General features: G+C 39.4%; 1 protein-coding gene across 6 annotated transcripts in view; it reads right to left on the bottom strand.

Annotated features, from left to right (window-relative positions):
- NRP1 (neuropilin 1) overlaps positions 1-23,701 on the bottom strand; it is a 503,454-nt gene that overhangs the window by 74,288 nt on the left and 405,465 nt on the right. For all 6 annotated transcript variants that reach the window (XM_081796084.1, XM_060659006.3, XM_081796083.1 and 3 more), the window contains exons 4-5: positions 7,771-7,952; positions 1,535-1,762 (exon numbers count right to left, since the gene is read on the bottom strand). In XM_081796084.1, the coding sequence (XP_081652210.1) occupies positions 1,535-1,762; positions 7,771-7,952 (410 nt within the window). The remainder of the gene's footprint in view (positions 1-1,534; positions 1,763-7,770; positions 7,953-23,701) is intronic.

Consider the following 23,701-nt stretch of genomic DNA (forward strand, 5'->3'; position numbering starts at 1 on the left):
ATAGTAAAAGAGCAAAGACGAAACTACACCAATGATAACTCACCCACTTACTGCAATGACAATATAAGCTTTCTCTAAACCCAGTTTATCTCCATTGTTGTTTACTGTTGAGGAACATAGCTAAATTGAATTACGCTGAGAATTTTAATGTCATTTCAAAGGCAAAGGCAATCTCTTTCACATGATACTTGCCCTTCATTTACAATTTAATATTTATTTAAATATTCTTTCCTCCAGCCTGATCATAATATCTGACTCTATTTTATAGGTGGTTACATATTTCTAACTGCATGATTCGTAAGAACTTCCAAGCTGCCCTTCCTGATCTGTGTAGAGTGTGTTCTCTAGAGAAATCTTAATATTAAACCAGACTAAACACAAGACAAGCAATGCAGCTGCAACAAATTATTTGATATTATCTCCCTCTTTTCAGGATTTGGGTATGTATTTTTGCCATTCACCTTCTAATTCACAAGGATAGAAATGGAAAACTTTCATCTAGCTGTCCACATGGCCACCCCCCTGCCCCCTACCTCCTTCAAATCTTTGCTAAAATGACATTTTTGTAATAAGGCCGAACCTGACCACCTTATTTAAAATTTCAACCTAAATATCCCCGTCTCTTAACCCTAGTACTTTTCATGCCTTTGCTCTACTCTACTTTCCTTTCTTTCATTTTTGTTGTTGTTGTTGTTTACAGAAGTTCTCACTTTTTGCATTCCAAGGACAGAATTCTTTCATCTGTAAGTGTCTTGTTTATTGTCCAATGGCCCCTGGCAGAATCGAAACTCCGGGTGGGGGGGGGTGTGGGGGCAAGGCAGCCATCTTTGATTGTTCTGTTACTAAGTAGCTAGACCAGTGCCTGGTACATGGCAGGTATTCAGTAAATATATTTTAAAATGTAGGATAAATTTAGATGATAAAAACAATGTATACAGATGATGTGTTGAGATGATTCAAATTGCCAAAGATAAAAATTCCCTAGGGAGCAGATAAGGAATCTGTCTAAATTAGGAATGTCCAAACATCCTCTTTCTTTTTCTAAATTTCTAAATTTTTGGTAACCGCATAATGGATGCCATTTCACCCTTAAAATTGTATCAAGTACTTAACCTCTCTGGTCTTTAGTCTCTGCATTTGTCAAGTGAATTGTTTGACTTAACTGATCTCTTCAGGTCTGTGAATTAATGACCAGTAGGCAGGTCAATGAAATGAGGCAAATACTTTAGTCAGGAAAACCATGTGTTGGTCCTAATTCTATCACAAAAATAGCTATGAGACCATGTATAATCGTTCATGGCCCCAGTTTCCTTACCTATAAATTGAAGAAATTAGACTAGATAATTACTGTCTTTTGAGCTCAAATATTTCATCACTACTCTTCATAAAGAGAGTTACCATTTTGCTTTGTTTTATCTCCTCCTTCTGAACTATTTTTTTAAAAAATGATGCATGTATCATGACACTTGTAAAAGGATCTCAGTGCCCTTCCCCCAGATTCTCCCCTTTTGGGGATGCTTCCTGCCCTTCTTACCATCAGGGAATCCATCCCAGATTTCTAGCCGGTCATAGCGACAGAACATCCCCCCTGGAGGGTTTGAGTCAAGCTCCAGGTCAAAGCTTTCAAATTCCAGGATAATCTCTGACATCTTTGGTGCAAAGATAATATAAGTGCATTCAAGGCTGTTGGGATATTTTTCAGGGAATCCTGGGGACTTTATCACTCCACTAGGTGCTGTGTAATTCTGAGAACATTCAGGACCTAGAAGCAAAAGAAAAGAAAGAGCAAAGTGAAAATCCCACTCACACAACTTCACCAACAAATAACCTGGGTAAAGGCAGCATATCTTTCTAACAAAAGCTCACGATTATAGTCACTTTCCAAATCACTCATTACTCAGCCTTACTATAGGAGTGATAGGTATGGAAAGTCAAGTTCAGATTTATTGTGTTCACCTTAGTTTTCCATTTGTGTGAAGCAATTTAAAAACTTCTGCTGTTGCAGAGAAAAAAAAATGACAAATATCAAATCATGTGGGAACAATGAATGAGTAAGCTACAGAAATCTCGACAGAGCCCTAGAGAAATAATTATAGCCCCTTCAAGCTTAAATCTTTAAATCTTGAGGCTGACAGCCCTTTATTGGTGAAATAGAACATTTACAAAGGCGAGGGAGAGAATTCAGTGGAGGGAGTTTGGGTTTCAGATTCCTACACCAGTGACTCAGTAACTCTGCCAGATGTGACCTATGCCTCTTTGACAAACTAAATGTGAAAGGTAATTCGTACATGTATCCAGGGTGAGTGACTCATTTTGAGTGGTGTTGACACAGGTGTGCCGGTAAAGTGTGGCTGTTAGTGAGGGCACGATAAACTGTGATTACAGGCCGTGTTGCTAGAAGTCACTTGATATCAATGTTGACATTGTTGCCTTCCCCAATGTATCAGATACAGTGCCATTCTAAAATTATTTTTAACATACATGTGTGGGTGTGTAATGTGTCTATTTATAGTGTATAATTTTAGTGACTATTCAGGGTTTTCAACACTTTACAAATTATGGTAATTGGTAATTTAAATTGGTCAAGCTCATACACACCTATAGTGCAAGTTGACCTTATGACCGTATGAATGACCACAATTTTGATTCATGGCGTCCAGCGGCAAATGGGGTGGTATTCACCACACCATTGAAAATGGCCCATCTACAAGAATATGAGCACATCAACTTGACCCCTTATCACCATCACCGCTGCTATGATTTTCAAAGGGATCCTAAGGATCTCTGGGAATCAGCAACGACTTGATCCTCTTGAAACTCAAGATCCAACCTGGGAATATTCAATTCAACAATTCTTTCCCTGGGCCATTGTCTCACTGATGGGCACCCTGTGATGGCATGCATGGATTCAGCTCTAATAAGGAGGTTGGTTGAGAGTGTTCTTAACTAAATATTCTCCCACAGAGCCAAGTACTAGAGACAACACTGTAGGCATCAATACAGATTAAATTAAACCAACAGATCTCTATTTTTAGTGTTTAGAATTGCTACGCTGAATCTCCACCTCAGTGCGTCTGGCAGGCTTTTGAGAAAACAAATCAATTGTTTGCTCTCCATGTACATACTAGATGTTTGTGGCACTGGAGACACAGAAGAATAAAAATTACTAGATGTACACAATAAACCTGGCCTTTAGAGGTCTGACTTGTTTAAAATGCCTTCCAAAGCCTTCACAGATGTGGCTCATCCTTCACCATGGTGGCTTCAGATACTCCCTTATTTGATTCTGGTTAAAGTTACTAACATGTGACATTTACCATGTCAATTACAGGTAAGAAGATTACAGAATGTGCTGTATCATTTATATTCTGTTTCTAAGTTCATGGGTGGCTTCTAAGATGACAGGGACTTTGCCAATTTAAGACATTAATTTACAAAGACATTATAGTTTACAATTATATATATATATATATATATACACACACACATATATATAAATATATATATATATATATATATATATATATATATATATAATATTGGAATCCCTTTCATTTTATTTTTAAGATGTAGGAAGAGTGAACCTGGAGACCTCCAACTTCCTCCCTGGGGCAGTGCGGGGTGGGGGGGGATGCTTTTTTAAGATCCTTATAAGGAAAAGCTGACAGTGGGGTTCAATTCAGGTACTAATATTTTTTCCTTCTTAAAAAGGTAAAATTATCCAGGTGAGATCAAGATTTAATAAGAGGAAAAAATGACAGGGATTAAAGGCATACTTTCAAAATCAAATAATTTCAATGCTTTCACTAAGGCTGGCCCAGGTTTGCTAAGGAGTGTGACAAAAACTGGAGAAATTCCATGGAGTAGTAGAAGAGAACTGGGTTGAGCACCAGATCTGTGATCCAGTCCTACTTCTACTGCTAACCTGCTGTGTAAACTTGAGTGGCCTCCTAACCTTCCCAGTCTTCAGATTTTGTACATAACAAATCGGAGGTGGGCTTTAGGATTTGGGAAAAAAATCCCTTTAAACTTCAAGATTCTGTATTTTCCTACTTGTCCAGTAAACATCAACATTTGTTTTAATATTTTTCCTGTTCACTGTTGCATAGGTTTGCCACAGATGAGCAAGCACTTCCCAAAAACGAGCAAGGCAGGAGTGGGTGAAGGAATTCTGTAGAGAGTACAGAAGCACTAAACAGGAGAGAGGGAGAGCAGCCCCGTGTGTCTAGGCATGAGTGAGCTGCTGCTGTGAGAGGTGACACACGGCATTGGCCGCCAGTGAACACTGTGCTTTTGATTTATTTGTAAGACTTGGAGGACCTTGTGTGGCTGTAAGAATGCCACGCTTCATTGTTAATGACAATAAGGGTACACAATGGTAACAGCTAAGATGGTCTCCTTGGAATTATTATTAAAATCCAGACTCATAACCAAATAACATGTGAAGGGATCAGTCTTGCTCTCAATAAATGCCATGTCTTCCCCACATGGACACGCAAAGAAAATGTCTACAGCTTCTTCCAGCAGTTGAGGCTGGATAACCCAGACCAAGGGAAGGACAGGGGAGGAGTGATAGGTAGTGATGCTTGGGTTTCCTGGAGAAATTGTTTTAGGTGAGTGGGAATAATTTTCAGGTTGATGGCCCAATCTTTCACCATCTAGGAAAAGACACATAGAAGGGAAAAGTGAGGGACCTGGGTAGAAAGTTAGGGTGTCCAGGGTGGCTCCAGGAAGCATGGGAAGAGGTGGGGACTGGCTTTGCTGACTGACATTTGCAAAGGTGGCCTTCGAGAAATGCAGCCTTAGGGATGCAGAAATGGCCTAAAATTTCCTTAGAACTGTAATCTAGTGCCAGAAAACCTCAAGGCCAACAGGTGAAAGACTCATTTATTGGGCCAACTATAATTAGTATAATTTATGTGTTTTGAGGAAACTTGAAATTGCTGCACTCTGGAAGAGGTGGTATGTTTTCAAAAATAAAAAAAGGAGATTCATGGATTCTATAATATCATTAAATGGCTTTTGAGGAAAAAAAATATCCATGAACCTGTATATGTATGCATAAATGTATTCGTTAATGACTTTCTATGAAACACCTGTAAGGACTATAGTATATGCAGTGAGGGGGGGAAAGATGTTTTCTTTGCATTTTTCAGGTGGTACCAATCTGGTTGGGAAATAAAATATGCGTATATGAACAAATTTGAAAATATTAAGAAGCATAATGGTTAGTGAAACATACTTGGATATATGTGTGTATACATAATATGCATTATGTGTATATTGTGTGTATGTGTGTGTGCACTTGCATGTGTAGAGGACAAGTTGGGTATATGCATAGGAAAAAAAAAGTAGAAGAATTAAAAAAAGCTTTTGAGAAGAAGAAAGAAAAGAGCCAGAGCCAGGTTTCCATGGAGGTTAAGGGATATAAACTGATAGAGAGCGAAGGCTCTGAAAGCTAATGGCACCAGCTTCATCCATAAGCATTGTTTACTGAACACATCTTTGGTGACAGGCACTGGCTACATGTTTCTCATGTTTTCATCTCAACTTATCTTCTCAATAAACCTGTGTTGGATACTATTATCCATTTACCAGATGAGGAATCCAAGTCTCTGAACATTCAGATTGATAGTCAGAGGCAGAATTAAACTTCACATTCAGGTTTGCTGGACATTACCCAGTGCACTATCCGAGGCAGGAAACCAGGTGTGGATCTGTGGGATTTGAAGCTGGAGAAGGTTGGGAGTACTTGATGTCAAGCCTTAAGCTTGACCCAATGGGACATTGAGGTTTGACCCAATAGGTGATGGACACCTGCCATAAGCATTTGGAGGACAGTGGCTTGATGACTGTTTGAGAAGCTGTGTGTAGCATGAGAAAACATAGGGAGAACCCAAATTGGGCCTATTCAGTTAATGTAGTGAATGCAGAAAGGCAGCATGACTCTTGGAGGCTTTTGGATGTAAATTCAAAAGAACTAGAAGCCATATTGGATGTAGAGAGGCAAGAAGAGAGAGAAAAAATAAGGCTTCAAGTTTCAAAGGTGGTGTTGGAGATCAGGATAAGGAAATTACAGTACCTCTGAGGAAATGGAAGTATAGGGGGCTGAGTTCATTAGGAAGGAATATGAAGAATTCTCAATGACTTAGTTATAGATCTCTCTCTCTCTCTCTCTCTCTCTCTCTCTCTCCTCTTTCAACTATCTTCAGATCTTCGAGAAACACTGAAAATGAAAGGCTACTCCTAAATTCCTTTCTGACACCTTATTTTCTTTTATAGTGCCATATGCCGGTAAGTGAGCAAATGTAGATACGTGTGTGTGTGTGTGTGTGTGTGTCCATATACATACATGTACAATATGATTTCTACAACAGGTCAAACAGCTTTCAACACAAGAAAATATGTATATATGTAATCAGCTGTACATACTGAAGTCATATGTATACTATTATTTATTCAAATGTTTGCAGAATTGTTTCTATCTATCCATACTTGTATGGGGCAATGGCAGATTTCTTTGAAATTTTAAGAAGTTGTACCTATGTTCCTAGAAACTCCTAATGACTCCTATTTGTTATTCTCAGTTGCCGCTGAGACTCTGTAATTGATGTAACTAGATTTTTTTCTATTAAAAAAAGCTCCTATTCTAGGACAGTACACTCAAATCTTAAGCTTCTGTCCCTGGATTGGAACTCCCACCCACCACATTACTGCCAACCTAAAATGGAAGGTTAAATTTAACACATTAAAGGAATCTACCAGCTGTTGTAAAAAACAGTGACATCTGGATAAAGATACATTGTTTATCAATTGACTGATATGTGCATTCAATTCTTCAAGGCTGGGAGACTAGGAATTGTCAGATTCTATCCATCTCAATATATACCATTTGAACAGAAGATTACTACTAAGTGATTATATTGTAGAGGGAGAAAGATGTTTATTTCCTAAGGGGAATGGCATTTAAAGCTTTACTGTTTTGTTTCCTCCAAGAGGTTCTTTCTCTAACTATTCCTCTTCTTAACAGACATTAATAGAAAGCCTCTTCTTCCTTCAGCAGCTTTAGAAACTCTAACACCAGTAGACTGCTTTCCCTTTCCTGGGAAATACTAGTTTTGAATTTTGTAATGAAACAGGATGTATGTACATGGCTTTAAGATAAAGGAGACTCACACATTTTGAATGAAAGAAATAAAACTTCAAGAGAAGATCACACTTATTTTTGAAGAAAGATAAGAATAAATGCTCTTAGAGAGTTTTACAGAATATATACCCTATAAACACTGGTCACCACATTAAAATGATGCAATTTTGAGTCCTGAAATACTTTAAAAATATTTTTTAAAGTTTATTTATTTATTAGAGAGAGAGAGAGAGAGAGCACGCGCGTGCTCACAAGTTGGGGAGGGGCAGAGAGAAGGAGAGACAGAATCTGAAGCAGGCTCCACGCCATCAGCGCAGAGCCTGATGTGCGGCTGAAACTCATGAACTGTGAGATCATGACCTGAGCCGAAACCAAGAGTTGGACCCTCAACCGACTGCATCACCCAGGTGACCCACTTAAAAAAATCTTTAAACACGACTTCTTCCATACATTGGGTAATTTTCCTTTGTTTAAAGTATTTTCCAACAGTTTTGTAATGGGAATATACAATTTTTTACAAGATCAAAGCATTATGCCTTTGTCTTCTTTTCCCTTTGTCATTCATGGAATCAAACAATGGTAATGAACATTTAGCCACACTTGTTCTGCAGGAAGTCACTCACCTCTCTTGAAAATTTCATAACGTATGGAAAATCCAGCACCATGTGTCTCATAGTCAGAGACAAATTTAATAAAAAGAAATGGCCCTGAAGACACTACAGGGGAAGGAGCAATTTTCCCACAAAACTTTCCCCATAAGCGTCCATTTTCATTGTCTCCATCGATGACCTCCACGTAGTCATACCTAACATAAATACAGGAGACAACAGGTTAGTGAGAAATGCCCTTTTAATTTCAGTGATATAGAAGGCAGCATTATCCAGCATAGTCTGTTAGGAAAACAGTGCTATCTGTATTCACCACTGTATTACATGGAGGGATAAAAATCTAGCAAAATGAAATAATCAAAATGGACTACATCATGTCTGTATACATCATCTGGCAACACAGAACTATTAAGAATAATGGACTTGCAGACAATGTCAGTTAAAGTAACCAATTAACAAGAAAAAGAAAAATCTCACGAGCACAATTCTCTGTTATTAAATTGTGTTCCTTTGTCTGTGGTAGTGGGGTGTCAATACATAATGCTATGCATTCTTTTCAAACTGTGAAGTTCTTTTATGAATCCAAAATGTCTCCTTGGCTGGAGCTCTCCATGAAAAATACTTTGATTTCTGTGAGCGACTCTCTAAACATATGGCCACAGAATAATAAACAGATTCTTTACTATTTAACTCAATTCTACCAAACTCCAGACTTCTTAGGAAAAACTCTCTCAGTATCCACAGTGGTTAAAACACAGATCATCTTCTCCAAAGCTATACTTGAATTGCAGAACATAATCTCTCCAAAGAAAAAGGTTTATTTAAAAATGGAAAATTACTGTGTTTATACCCACCAGCCTGAATCTTTAAAGGAATATTGTTGCTTGAAAAGGAAATGTGACACACTCCAAGTCACCAAAGTGATGTGATTTTTAAAAAAATCGGGCTTAATAATAGTACACTAAGGAGACAAATGGTAAAGGAAGTCACAATAAAATATTATTCTAAATATTGTACTGAGATAACACATATGCTTCTTTACCTCCAAGAGGTGGGGAGCCGTCTCCAACAAACTAGCATTCCCCCTCAAAAATAGGAAGAGTTTTGTTTGTTTGGTGTTACACACTTCTTAGTGCCTTTCCCTTTCCTCTCTTGTTATTTACCAAGTCACCTAGGATCCAGATAATCTGAGCTGTCTTCCATTTTTCTTCTAGAACTGACATGAAAACATTACAGTCCATTCATTTCAAACCTTTATTTTATTTCTGCGTTTGACTTGGTTCAAAAGTCCTGGGATATATTAATTTCAGGAATGGCTAGAATATGGCAGTAATATAAACTGTATCTGGCAATTTAAAAGAGATCAAAGTGGGGGAAATCTTCATGATGACCAATGTCATCTTTCACAATCTCTTTTCAAACTGTCCAGGACACATTACTTATGTTTACATAAAGTCTCACGAGGGAACTGCAAAGATGATATCACTAGTTAGAGTGGACAGCTTAAGGCTCTCTAAATTAAAAATGACATTACCTCATCAGTTAAAATTGTGTGCCAGCTCTGTGTATATCAAGAAGAAAATAAAGCTGACATTGATGGAACTAAGCATTAACATATGTGAATTATTGTATTAACTGCATTTCCTTTGCTGCATCTGATGTTTCCAGTAGTAATCATTGGCTGACCCCTCTGCAAAACTATGGACATGCACAGAAGAATTGTTCATTTCTCAATACCTTGGGAGACGCTTTGCATGTTAAAAGAAGATGAAGCAGGAGGGGGAGAAGAAAAAGCGGAGGAGGAGGAGGAGGAGGAGGAGGAAGAGGAGGAAGAAAGCATTATGCTCAAAATCCTTACTGGCCTTTTACACTTAACTGGGGGCAGCTGGAAAGGACACCATCTCTGTATTCATTAAGCCTCCACATTGGCATTTATGTAGTAATTCCTTTTATCTCTACTGCTTCATTGACTAGACAGGTCTGCATGTTTTGCCCCATGTTTGCTTATAATTTAACTGTGGTTTGAACCGTTGGCTATGTTTGGCCTGGTGATGGTGCAATATAGGCTTTTTACTTGAATCTTGACATGGTCTGAATACTAAGTGGCCAAATCTTAGTGCATTTTGCTTTCCAGGCACAAATAAGGGAGGTGGGTCAGGCTTTCCTAAGAACTGGGGGCACTTCTGTGAGGAGCCTTTCCTCCCAGGTAGGAGAGAGCTCAACTAAGATAGTGCCAGTGAGTTGCAACAGAGAAAGAAGCTAGTATTTTAATTCACATATCTTCTAATAGTAAATACCAGGCTCTCCTCTTGGCAACAGTAAAAGCTATTTTTAACAGGAGGAGAGGGATTAGAATCTCTTCCCAGCAAGAGATAAGTCATTGCATCGTTAAGTGCCAATTTTAGGAAATTGAATTATTCGGGGATACAATAGTTACATTTATAAACTGGAAGGCTGCTATCATTTTAGCACTTCCCTTCAAAGCACCATCCAACAGGGCCCCAAAGAGTGTCACAAATAGCAGTTCATGTAAATATTCAGGAGGGTTTATGTGCACAAGTTGCAAAGGGTAGTACTGCCAAGGAAGTTAAGAAAGCAGCTTGCATCTCCCTCTGGAGTTGATACCAGTTCCACTCCATAAGTTTCTTGCTGGCAAACGTGGTGCCAGGAATGCAGCAGGCATGCCAGCAATCCCTCCCTAGAGACTAAATGTGTCACCACAGCAACGCACCCAGCCTGCATTGGCCTGAGGCCCGAGATACTGAGTTTGCAAATTTCGCTCCCCCAGGCGGCTGCACATTGCTCTGTTAGTGCTCCAGTGTGGCAAACGCCGCACTTCTTGGAATGTCAAGATCCCTGGTCATGACGGCGGGGACCTATACAGGTGGAAGCAGGGCCACTTGCTTGACTCTCGTGCTGAACCCACACGCTGGAGAAGAGCCGGAGGAGAACCGGGAACTTTGTCTCAGGAGCTGGGCCCACGCATAGAAGCTAGAGGAGGGGCCAGCAAGCTGACATGCCCATCCGTTTGGAGCCCTGCTCCAGAGCATGACTGCTCCAGGTGACAGGGAAGCTGCGTCTGAGTCCAAAGCGCACTGTCTTTCTGTGCAGGGGCCTGGAGGGTCCCAGCCAGGGAAGCCCTTCCTCAAACCTCATCCTGTCCACTTAGCACAGGAATGTAAACGTCATGTGGATTTTTTAAATATTTAGAGGACAACCAACCTCTCCCCCTTTAGGTATCCTGCCACTTTTTTTCTTAACTCTCCTACCTTAATGCATTCCCTTAAGGAGACTGCATTTACTGGGAACTAACTCTTTTACAACTTAAAGACACTTTACCATGGTTCCTGGTTTAGGGTATGGTACTATGGTGGCACTTCTCAAGAGTGTCCCGGGCTTGGGAGAGCAAGCTCTTTTTTTTTTTTTTTTTTTTTTAAATGTTTATTTAGTCTTGAGAGAGCACAAGCAGGGGAGAGGCAGAGAGAGGGAGACAGAGGATCCAAAGTGGGCTCTGCACTGACAGCAATGAACCCGATGTGGGACTCCAACTCACGAACCCAGATCCTGACTTGAGCTGAAGTCAGATGCTCCACTGACTGAGTCCCCCAGGCGCCCCAGGAGCACAAATTCCTTAAGCTAAAGGGTGTTTTGCCCCCACACTCCCCCTTCCCTCACCCTACCTGGGTATACGTGTGTGGTGAAACATTCTGAGTCCTAATACTAATCACGAGTTAGGTTTCCCATAAGAATGATAAAAGAATAAAGATTTCCTTCTAAGAATTCTTGAAAGGATTACCCAGAGATTATTTTTTTTTTTCTTTTGGGAAGTTTGAATTACGGCTTTAGGAAAATCGCCAAGTAGGGGGAGAAGGGATGGGAAATGAGAAATGTACTCAGTCACTAAAGAGTGGTTTCAGAGGCTTTATAGGTACGCAGTGCTGAAGAGAAGAATAGCACACTTTACTCAAGTCAGGTTTTCTCTGGTGAGTACAAATGACCCCTGACTCTCCATGGTGGAGCCCGCTAATGGGAAGAAAGCTAATCCTCTGCGGGGTGTTGTCTGTACAGGGGAGCTACTGTACCAGCCCCTCACAGCTTCTGGACATTCTCGTATGATTAGGAAGGGGGGTTATAGGTGGTGGCGTCTTTTTAATCTCCTTCCAAGAGGATCTGCCCCCACGTGCATGTGTACATTAATAATGGAGAAACCTGATACCTGACATCATAAACCAGAGTGAGAAATGATGTTGGCTAACATAATTTTCACCTGCAAAAATGTGTTTCTTTGGATCTTTGGTTTATTTTGCACAAGGCATTAATAGCTATTCCTACTGAACAACCTGTAAACGATTACTACACCGCTGTCCAAGAATTACCTTACATACTCCCCAGCAGAGAACGGGCTTTACTCTCAGAGCATTAGAGAAGGATTTGGGAATAAAAATATACAATGATGGAGCTAGAAGAAGCCAATTAGTCTGTATCTGTATCTGTGTTTCTGGGTGATTTTACATGATATTCACCCCTAAGTTCTGGCTTGCTTGCAATGTTCTAATCAAGATATATGAAGAGGCTTATAAGGTTCATGGCTTCTTATTGAGTAAAAACAATTTTTAGAAATCCATTCAAAGGAAATAATCTGGAATCATGTCAAATATTTATGCAAAATTATTTCCTGAAATTTTATTTAGAATAATGGGGGAAAATGGAAATAAGGCAGGCAGGAAGGAAACAAGAAGGAATTTATATACATTCATATCATGGAATATTATTCAGCCACTAAAAGCATATTCAACAAAAGATTTTTTTATAACATAGGAAAAATGTTAATGATATCATAAGTGAAAAGTAAGAGCATAAAACCCTATATACAGTATATTCTCAATTCTTCATCATATGAAGAAAAAGAAATGGAAGGGAGTATGTAGAGCCATTAATAAGTGATTGTCTCCAGGTAGTGAGATTATGTTCCTCAGTCATTTCTGTATTTTTCAAAATTTTTACAATGGATAAGTGTTCTTTGTAATCAAATAAAAGTTATTTTGAAAAGCATTAACTATCTGTATATAAAGTAGCAAATCAATATCCTGTTGCCTAGCTAATAATTTTTTATTTCTTGGTCAGAAAACACTATTTTTTATGAGGTTTTATTTGGAAATAAATCAAAGGCTTCATCTTTTTAAAAAATAACTGGATCAATGAAAGTCTGTGTGCTTTTTTTTTTTTTTAAGTATTAGAAAGTTAAAATGAATCAGATGTGATCTGATACTGGCAATAATACTTGCCATTTGTATGGTAATTTCCACGTTACAAAGTGCTGTCAGATGTACTATCTAACATAGTCTTTCCCATGATCCCAGGAAGGCACTGATCAGGTGGTACCAACCCAGAGGGAGCACAGAGCTGGGGAAGCACTGGGTGGGAGACACAGATGAAGAAATTTGCATCCTTTCGACATTGCCTACTTTTGGGCAAATTTGATTCCTATTTTTGTTCTTGTTACTCTTTCTCATACATATATTTTGAGAGGTGGAGGATGGGTATGACCTTATTATTTTAGAATTACTTATTAACAACTCATAATTCATCTTCAACTGGTCATTGTTGCTAGAAAACCACCATATCGACTAATATTTCATTGATTTTTTTGTTAACAGTGTGCTAGAGCTATATACACAGACATATCAGTGTGTATGGAGGTTTATGTGCATGTGTGCATGTGTGAGACAGACATAGAGATAAGAGAGAGCCACTGGCCTCCAGGGAGTCACGTGGGTTGAAAGTTTCAGTGGAATTGGTGGTGGTCATTTAATGGGCCTCTTCCAGAGCTATTCTAGTCCTGGTCCTGGTCCTCCTGCTTGGGCTGGATGTTCAGGGACCTCATGACTAGAATCCAAGCCCCGCCTGGGCAGTAGAGAAATAGAGATGAAACAGAGGAGGGTGCTAGAGTGTTATCGAATAGCAGCTCAAATTTTGGTTTCTCCCCACTGCTGGCACTGGGGTCTGAACACAGATTACTCCAGTAAGGATGGGGCAGGCACAGAGACTGGGTTATGCAGGCCTATCCGCACTCCCCAGGATGGATAAGTGGGAAAGGCAGGCCCCTCTGACTGCCACCAGAGCTGGAGTCGGCCTGGGCCACTCCTCCCAGGAAGGAGGTAGTAACACACCAAACTCAGGACAAGCAGAGGGCCTGAGCCTTGGGCATGGCCAGAGAGCCCTTGACATTTTCAGAGGGACAGAGAAACTGGGTTGTGCTGGCTGATTCTATGAAGTGCCAATTTCTAAGAAAGCCATTCTGAATCTGGCAAAAATTTTAAATTTATACTATAGACAGAAAATTGTTTTGTTTAATATTTTGTCATATTCCCCTTTAATGTTTGTTTCTAAGTTAATAAAGTAATTTTCCCTTATTAAAATAATGCTAAATATCTTTTCCTAATGATACATGTTTTTTCATATATTATATATATATATATATATATTTTTTTTTTTTTCTTCCTGTATGCACTCTGTGTATTATAAGTAGGATTGTAGGACATGAGTCTTTAAGCTAAGCCTCATTTTAACTTGTGCTGACACTTTCTAAAAGTCAGTCTCCCTTATTTCTATTCTGGCAATCCTTCTGATATGCCCCAAGTCTAGTTATCCTTTTGATACACCCCTAACTTCTAGTCCATAGCCTGACTATAGCTATACTTATGATGTGGTTACGAATAGTTGCACTAAGTGATATGCTCTTGACAGTGTCCGGGCATGGGGGAGCATTATTTCAGTTGCAGAGCTACCCAACATAGTGGTGACCCCATTCACTTATAAGGAGAGTGGCATTTTATCAACATTGCCATTTCTCTACCCTGGAGTTCTTCAGTACAGAGCTCAAGGTCCAGAGGGCAGAGATGACAACCCTGGCCGGCTGGCTGCGCCCATGCCACAGAGCTGGGAAGTAGGTGGTGCTAAAGAGAACAGGTAGCTTTGCTTAGTGGCTGCTGGATGTACTCCAGCCAAACCATGCCTCCTGTAACTGACTTTACAGACTGTGAATGGGAGGCCAACCCCCTACCTCTCTTAGAACAAAAACTGTTGCAAACGCTTTTGTCTTGTCATTGTCCTCCTCAAAGGCTTGCAAGATGTTAATCTTGCACTTGTCCACAGGCTTCCAGATAATTCTCCTGCAGGAAATCCCAACACAATACAGTCTCCCTAGCATCTTTTCCAGAAGGTGGTTCTGCTGATTCAGTATAGTAAGGGTTTCTTTATGTAGGTAGTCAGATAACTTGTTCTCAATAATCAGAGTATAGTAAAACTCATAAAGCTAATCTCACATATTAAAATTTTCATCTTTAAGCTTTTGTGATGCCTCAGGGTCATTATAATGAATATCCATAATTTTATTGCAGCTATTGAAAACTGATGATTAATAGACTAGATAGTAACATAATAATATGTATGAGAGTTAACAGTCCCAGGAAATGAGGCATTACAAAAGTAAAGAAAGAAAGTGTTAAAGAAAAAAGTTTTACTGGAGTAAAATTAAGAGATATTAAATGGTTCTCCCTGGAGCCATGCAAAGGGATGGCAGTTGATTACGAGGGATGCCGTGGCTGGTCAGGACTAGCATAGGAGAAAAACTGAGATAATAAATGTCCAGCAGGTTATAGACAGATCCCTGCTGCTGCATAACAAATCACCATGAAGAGAGGGGCCGAAGACAACACATATTTATTAGGTCACATAGTTCAGCAGTCTGGCATGGCATGGCTGGGGCTCTCTGCTCGGGGCAACCTAAGACCAAAATCAAGGTGTCAGCAGGGTTGCATTCTCAACTTGAGCTTGGTGTCCTTGTCAAAGCCCACACCACCAGGGCAGAATTCAGTTTCTTGTAGCTGCAGGACTGCAATCCCCACTCTCTTGCTGGCTGTCAGCTGGGGGCTGCTCTCAGATCCTACAGACCACCTGCACCTGTCATCATGTGGCCCTCTCCAGCTTCAAAGCCAACAGCAGAAAATCTGCCTTACTCATGCCTCATGGTCTTCAGGAAAAGTTCAGTCCCTTCTAAGGGCTCATTTGATTAGGTCAGGCTCATTCAGGATCATCTCCCTTTCTTGAGGTCTGCTGGTTTAGCCACTTAATTAAATCGGCAAAATCCCTTTGTAGCAGCACCTGGATTAATGGCTGATTGAATAACTGGGAGAAGGTGTGTGCATCCCAGGGGCCAAAGATCCCGGGGGCCCTTCTTAGAATTCTGCCTACCACACAGACCAAGCTCTGGTAGGACATACGGGGCTTGGAAGCTACAGTAGAAACCGAAGCCAACAGGGATCATCCACTTGCATCACCTGGTAGAGCAGAGATTAGTAGATACAGGGTAAGACTAAGGATGGGATTAGGAAATTGGAGCAATCGTGGAAACAATTTTAATGTTCTCATGTCATGTTGGCTGCTGGTTTGGGATCCCTGAGCCCACAGGCATTGCTTGCAGGGAAAAGGAAAGCAAGGTTCTGGAGTGAGCCAGACTCTCCTGTTTGAAGCAAAAACAGAACTTCCAAGATTGCCCAACACATATGTCTGGAGAGAGAAAAGTGATAATAGCTTAATTTAAAAATAAATACATAAAAGAATTCAAGACATGTGGTATAAAATAATGGTCAAAATACATAATTTTAATAGAAAATGTTTGGAGTTAAAATTTCTCATTTCTGAGGAATCTCACTTCGTAATTAAGATTTATTGGAATGGAAGATAAAAAAGAGTCCTTCACATGGGAAAATATTTCTATGATTTAACTCAGATTATGAAATTCAATGATGCATTTTAAATGGAAGAGAAGGAACACCTCCCTTAAAACAACTATCCTCCAGAAGTGATGGAGTCTTTCAGTGTCAAACTTGCAAAGTTCAGTATTTATAGAAAAATTCACATGCCTTTAATTACAATAAACTCAGTTCCCAAGTAAAACTGTGCCATCTGGAAGATATTAACATCATTTACAACTTGTTCGCCTCCCTATTTCATAGAAAATTTTTACTTCTTGCCAACTTTCCACTGTTCTCAGGGAAAAAAAAAAGGAATTACTTGTATGGATTGTCTCAAGATGGGTTTATATAGCAAGTCAAGCCATCAGGAAGTGACAGAGGGGTTTTTTTGGACACATTTACTTCCTTCTTATTTATTTTAAATCCTTGTATCTTTAAGGTTTTTTTTTTTTTGCTAAAAAGATATTCTCTTCTCTCTGCTCCTCTCCTCTTGGCCCTCCAAAGGGAATAATTTTGAGTTTTTTAAGTTAACTGAGCTTTTTATAACGTGGCCCAGTGGAGAGATCTGGGGCAGGAAGAACAGGGTTCTGGTCTGGGCTCTGAACTTCAGGAACCACTCAGGCACCTTTGGTCTGTCAAGATGTGTCACTATATTTGACCTCCCACAAAGTGTCACAGGGGTCAGTGAGGCAAGGAAGTGCCACCTGCCTGACCATCAGGCAGTCAATTTAGCCAAATTGGGACAACTGTGATCCAAGTCCTTACACTGTGCCACTGACTAGCTGAGTGCCTTGGGCAGGTATTAACCAAACTCTGTGAGCCTCTGTTGCTCACCTGTACAATGGACAACTCATATGAGGATTAACCTACAGGACGATAGGGAGGGTTAAATTAGGTAATGAATGTAATGACCTTTGCCAGGCTTGATGTCCCTTCCCAAGTGAGGTTGGAATGCATAAGAAGGAAAGAGATGAATGTATCAAAAAGTAAATGGGGCACAGCTTTGTTTTCCAAAAGGTATGCCACCAAGCTCAAAACAGACTGTGTAGTTCAGGTAGTGCAGGAAATCTAACTACTGTTATCTCCCAGGGGGATCCATCAGTCACATGACTAAGTCTCAGAATATGACCATGATAACATGTTATTCTGAAAAATATGACTTGGGATGGCAGTAGGTCTTGCCCCAGTACTACCACCAAAAGTCAATCAATGAAAGCCATTGTCAATAATGGAATTAAAGAAATCAATTTATAGATAACCACAATATGTTTTTTTAAATCACTAAGTCTGTTAAGTGTTTCCACTGATGTGCTCAACTGATTTAATGATGTGCAGTTGGATTAGTACTCTTAGCATGCAGTGCTGAATTTTCTCCAAAAGCCCCTATAATTGGTACAATGGAAGCACCCCGGGTGCAACTTCCAGTTATAGAAAGGCAGTGACTCTGGCTTATAGTGTCACAAAATCATAATCCTCAAGTTTCCTTTTTCATTGTTTGAAAAAAGAAATAAAGCAATAATTCTGCTTTAGACTATAGGACCTGAGGTGCTAGTTTCAAGAATTTTAAAAATATCCTCCTGATTAATTAGTAATTATTCAGTGGGGATCTAGGTAGTTTGCAAATCAGAGCTGCAGGAACTAAAGTTGGCAAATACTCATTTTTTTAAGTTTTTTTTTCTTTGCAGGTTAATTACAGTAGAATGCTATGGTGTCAGGTAGGTGAGATTACTCATTCTGGAATGGGGAAGTCCCTTACCCTGAAATGGCTACCCATCTTTTCTGAAAAAAAAGTGGAAAGAAAAAAAAATGCCAAAGAAAAATGTGTCTAGTGACACAGATTAGTTTTCCTTTTAGTGACACGACCAGTGAAGGCAACATTGAGTTGAATTTTAGTATGGACAGGGAGCACTGACCCTAGTTGGAACTCTACAATTCTGTTCAGTAGTTCCTAGAGTTTACCTAAGATACAAATCACTAAGCTAGCCATAACCAAGAAATATGAATCTTTTAGGTATAGGCCTAATGCATTTATTTTAAAAAAATTATATTTTAATGTTTGTTTTTGAGAGAGAGAGAGAAAGACAGCACAAGCAGGGGAGGGGCAGAGAGAGAGAGAGAGGGACAGAGGATCCAGAGTGGACTCTGTGCTGACAGCAGAGAGCCCAAGATGGGGTTCGAACCCATGAACTGTGAGGTCATGACCTGAGTCAAAATTGGACGCCCAACCGACTGAGCCACCCAGGCACCGTGGGCCTAATGCATTTATAATACTAGAATGAAATACACTTGAGAAAAATAGATCATGGTCAAAGGGAGATATGTCTTTTCTTTAACCCCTAATGTTTACTGAAAGCAGTGTACTGTTGAATTGCTGTAGGCCATCTTTAGAGTTCGGTGCATCCATGCTTACAGTATTCTTTTCTGTTTTTTGGTTTTCATTATTTAAGATTCTATTAACTTGAAAAACAGGTGTATCAGCTGCACATGACTGGGTCACTAGTAGTTTTACTAACCTAGCATATATTCTGAACCCCCAAGTCGATTAGTAATACAGAGAATAATTTATGTAATAAGAAATACATCTATGGACATAAAATACTTCAAATGTCAACTAGGGTTTCTTCTATATTGCAACGTGCAAACCAGTTAAAAAATATATTCAGGGAATCATTGGTTATTGGCCTAAACATTAGTTTATATGATTTTTTCTTATCACTGATTTGCATTACAGACTCAGTAATTAATTGGTATAGAGCAAGACTCGAACTATCTCTGTGTTAGGAGCAAGCTCATGGAGAGAAGAAAGGATTTTAATGATCTAGGTGGCCTCATGATTTATGCAGACCTTAAAGAGTAACTGCGTGTTTAGAAGAAAAGAAAGCAGTGGCCATAAACATTGCCAGTAGCCTAAAAGCAGAAGCACCATCTAAGTTTAACCATATGAACACAGAGGGGGTCAGTTTGCCAAAATGGCTCTGTGGGGGAAGCATGGATTTGACTCAACCGGGAGATCAGACAACCTCCGTCCTACCATCTAAACTCCTCCCCAACCCCAAGGTGTCTTTAATGGCAAGCTTCACAGAAAGGAAAAGGGAATATGGTCAAGTTTGCTGAAACAAAAGGGAGCATAAAGGGAGCATTTCCAAATACACTCTTCTCTTTATCACAACATAAGCTAGAGAAAGCCATAAAAAATTTCCTCTTGATGATAGTAAAGACTCAGCTGTAAAAACAAGACAGGTAGGCAAAGGAGATAGAAGGTTGTGCTTTATCTTCCCTTACTTTGACTAATTATTCCATAAGGAAAGGTGACTTTTTGCATTAAAAACCAGAATACATGAAACATTGAACATTTCACTGTATTTAAACAGCTTACTTTCTTTGAACGCTTTTAACGTAGAGGGCTACAGTTTATTGCACTTTATAAATAAAAGTTTGCTAAGAGAATTGATAGTGTAAGTTCACACGGAGAGATAGCAAGGTAGTTTTTCAGCATTTTCGTTCTTGAATTATTTGGGGGCAAATAAGTGCTCACTTACAAATGTACAATAAAACAGGCCCTTTGAGAATCCTTCAGGGGAAACTTACTTAAAATAGTGCAGGTCTTTGAGATTATCACATTACATTAAAAATATCCCATATTTCAGATATTTCATTAATTTTGATTGCTTTTTTTCTCTAGTAATGGCCAATTACCTAGATAATATTATTGTTATTTTCATCAATTTCCAATCTGTTGTGTTTGCCTTTATTATTATTATTTTTTAACGGAAGCAGAAACAGTGGAGAATTGGTCCTAAAATGTGTTCCCCAGAATACTCATGAAATGTTTCATGGAAAAAATAGTTTTTTTTTTCCCAAATCATCTGGGAATGCTACATGTCATAATGTTCCTTTTGTGAATATTCACAATTTATGTCAGTATATTAAAGGCTCTGAGAAGTCCCACAGGTCCGAAACCTTGATTTAACTTGGTTTAACCCAACATGTGCCAATCTATTGATTGTAAGCGTCTTTTATTACATAATACCTGTGGAACTATTGTTCATCAGAAAGTATTTTCAAAGTGTTATTTTGGAAAGTCACTGACTTTGAACTAGCCACAGGTCAAAAATAATAAAAAATTCAGGAAGGGAATCAATTTTGTAAGTGATGACATAAATTTGCGAAGACAGAGATAAATTTGGCAACATAATTCCTTCCTCTTTTCTGCCTTAAATGTTAGGAATTTAATTTTAATCAGTGCTTGGAAAACTGTTTTAGCAACTGTTTCTAGCTAAACAAGTACAATGCTGATCCCTAAGACTGATCCCTATACTTGGTAAAACAGGCTTGACCACGCCTGACAGATGCACTTGGCTAGATTACTCTAGTTTGCATCTCTGAGAGCAGGAATTGGGAATGTCCTGATTTTTACTATGTAGTTCATGTTGTGGTGAGCACCATGAAGAGAACTAGCAAATTTTACAGTGGGAAGAGATCTGAGGGATAGGAGACCAATACTGCATTGTATAGGGATGCCTGGCAGGCTCAGGTGGTTGAGCATCCGACTCCTGATTTCGACTCAGGTCATGATTCCAGGGTCATGAGATCAAATCCCCTGTCTGGTTCTGTGCTGAGCATGGAGCTTGCTTAAGATTCTCTCTCTCTCTCCCTCTGCTCCTCTCCCCCACTCATGCACTCTCTCCCTCTCTCTCTAAAATAAAAAAAATTAAAAAAAAATTAAATTTTATAGATGAGAAAACTGAAGCCAAAAACACTTAAGGGGAGTGGAGCAATATTTCAAATCCAGTTACCAGAAGAACCAGAACATTCTACTGTATTTTGATGAACGACAAACCATTACATCCCATTTGTGAGGAGATGATGAAAGGGTCTTGATGGTCATCAGGATTTACTTCCAATTTGAGATTCCTACCAAGGGACTGCTCAGCCTTGTTCCAAAACCTATAGGAAGAGGAGATGGACTGAGTCCAGACAAGGAGTTCATTCCATCTTTGTCATCCTGATGATTATTGTGTGTTCCTTGTTTTACCTTGGATCTGCTCCCTCAATAAATGCTTCTTCAGTATTTAATGTAGCTTCCACCCATTATCCTAAGACCACATTCAATTCCTCCTCCACAAGACAGCTCTTCAGGTATCTGTGGATAAGCATTACAACCCTAAAGTCTCTAACTTTTTTGGTATTGTAAGAATAGAAAAAAATTAAAGAACACATATATGAGACTGACACTTTTGAAAACAGGCAAAAGCACAGATATGTAAGGAACCACTTCTCAAATTGCTCAAAGGTTGTTGAGACAAGCTTATTTTAGCAAGTATAAGGACAGTGAGCACTATGGAAGGTGCATATGTATTTCAAACACTGTAATGTTGTGGGCACTTGGAGTAGTGTTGGTGCCACAAAAGGCAGGGTGGGTGGCTAGACTTCTATTCTCCTCTCTTCCATACCCCACCATGCTTTCCTTCTCCCTCCATTCCCATACTCTCCAGCCTCCACCTTTCCTATTGATTTGGGGCTAGGCAATCTTGACGCAGGGTCTTGCCATGGGAATGACAAATTGTCTCTGTGGAGCAGGGACCCAGGAAATGGAGAGAGGTTCAGGGCAGAGGAAGGGCTGCTCTAGGTCTCCTCATGGATGGAGCCAGAGGGCAAAAGAAATGCCCAGATGACAATTTAATACAAAAATTTTCCACATTCACATTGAGGGTTGGCTTTCTGATGCCAGAGAAAGAATTTATTTTGCTGATTTTTCTTTTACAAACTAGGCACACCAGCCAAGAACTCCCAATGCTGGACTGAGAATGTTCCTATTTTTGTAACTGTTAAATTTATATGCTGAATTTTCTCTTACTCCCTTCCTCCTCACACACACTACTATGTAATTTCATGCCAAGCGATAGTCCCTTTAACATTTGTGTGTGTGTGTGTGTGTGTGTGTGTGTGTGTGAGTGTAATATAGCAAGATTGTTGCTATACTGTAGAAATGTCATTGATTCAGGATACTTTTCCTAATGACAGGTTGTAATAATTCTCCTTGCCAGACATAGGCGAAATACCCATTTTCACTAATTAAGCACACATATAGCCTTAATCATTTTTTTAAACCTTAAAATAGGCTTTTGTAAGTTTAGAATCAAATGGCTTTTATATCACTTTTTTACTACTGAATTCCTCCTTAATTATTCACTGATGAACATACACTCCAGAAACACAGGTTAATAGTTCAAATACTATCAAAGCAGAAGGAATGTTGGGTTTAGCAGTCATTAAAAATAATAACTTCAACTTGATGTTTTTCTAATTTTTCTTCTTTAAAATCCAATGTCTTCAAAAATACTTGCCCTTTAATGTGTGACAGACATGTTAAACACAGGCTGTGTAAATGTTTGAACAGTAATAATATTGATCTGTTCAATGGAAATGTTCTGTACAAATGGCAGACTATTAGCAAAAGCTTTGATTTTTACTCCCATTATGCTTTGCAATTAAGGAGGAAAGTATACTTAGCATGTGTGACACATATATGTGTATATATAATTTTTGGTGAGAAAAGCAATAATAGCTTATATTTATGCAGCACTCTTTTTCTGCAAAGCTGAGAGAGCTTTTACACTTGGCATTGTTTTAAAGGCTTGAAAGGAAAGAGTGAATACATGGTGTCCTGTGACATGTGAGGGTGTCTTTACTGCAGCTATGTCCACATCATGACCAGAGTAGCTGGTCGATTTTGTTAAACCATTGGTGTCACAGGCAATTCTTTACTGAACTTACTAATGAATAAGCTGAATTAACTCCTGAATTGCTCACCTAGAGTCGCACAGAAGTGCCTGGAATAGAGTCAAGGGTATGAGTGGCAGTGTAGACAGAGCTGACTTCTCATCCTTGGCTCTCGACCTCACTGTCAGGGACCAAAAAGCAAACCAATAGCATGGATGCTAGACGGAAAGTCCAAGAAATAGAAGTCGTGCCAGTTGAAGATGATGTGAAGATATCTCTCTAGCAAGGTGTTTCCCACTGCCTCTCAAGCACGCTCTGCTCGTTCAGTACTTCAGAACTGGCTCAAGGTAGAGTGTCAGCCAGGCTCTTCTGGGGCTGCAAACAACATGACACATCTCTCCCTTGTTCTCCCCTGGACTTTTGAAAAACAGTGTTTAAATGTAGATAGAAATGCTGATAATGGCCTT

The sequence above is a fragment of the Panthera onca genome, chromosome B4, assembly GCF_046562875.1.
Source record: "Panthera onca isolate mPanOnc1 chromosome B4, mPanOnc1 haplotype 2, whole genome shotgun sequence".
NCBI classification, from domain to species: Eukaryota; Metazoa; Chordata; class Mammalia; order Carnivora; family Felidae; genus Panthera; species Panthera onca.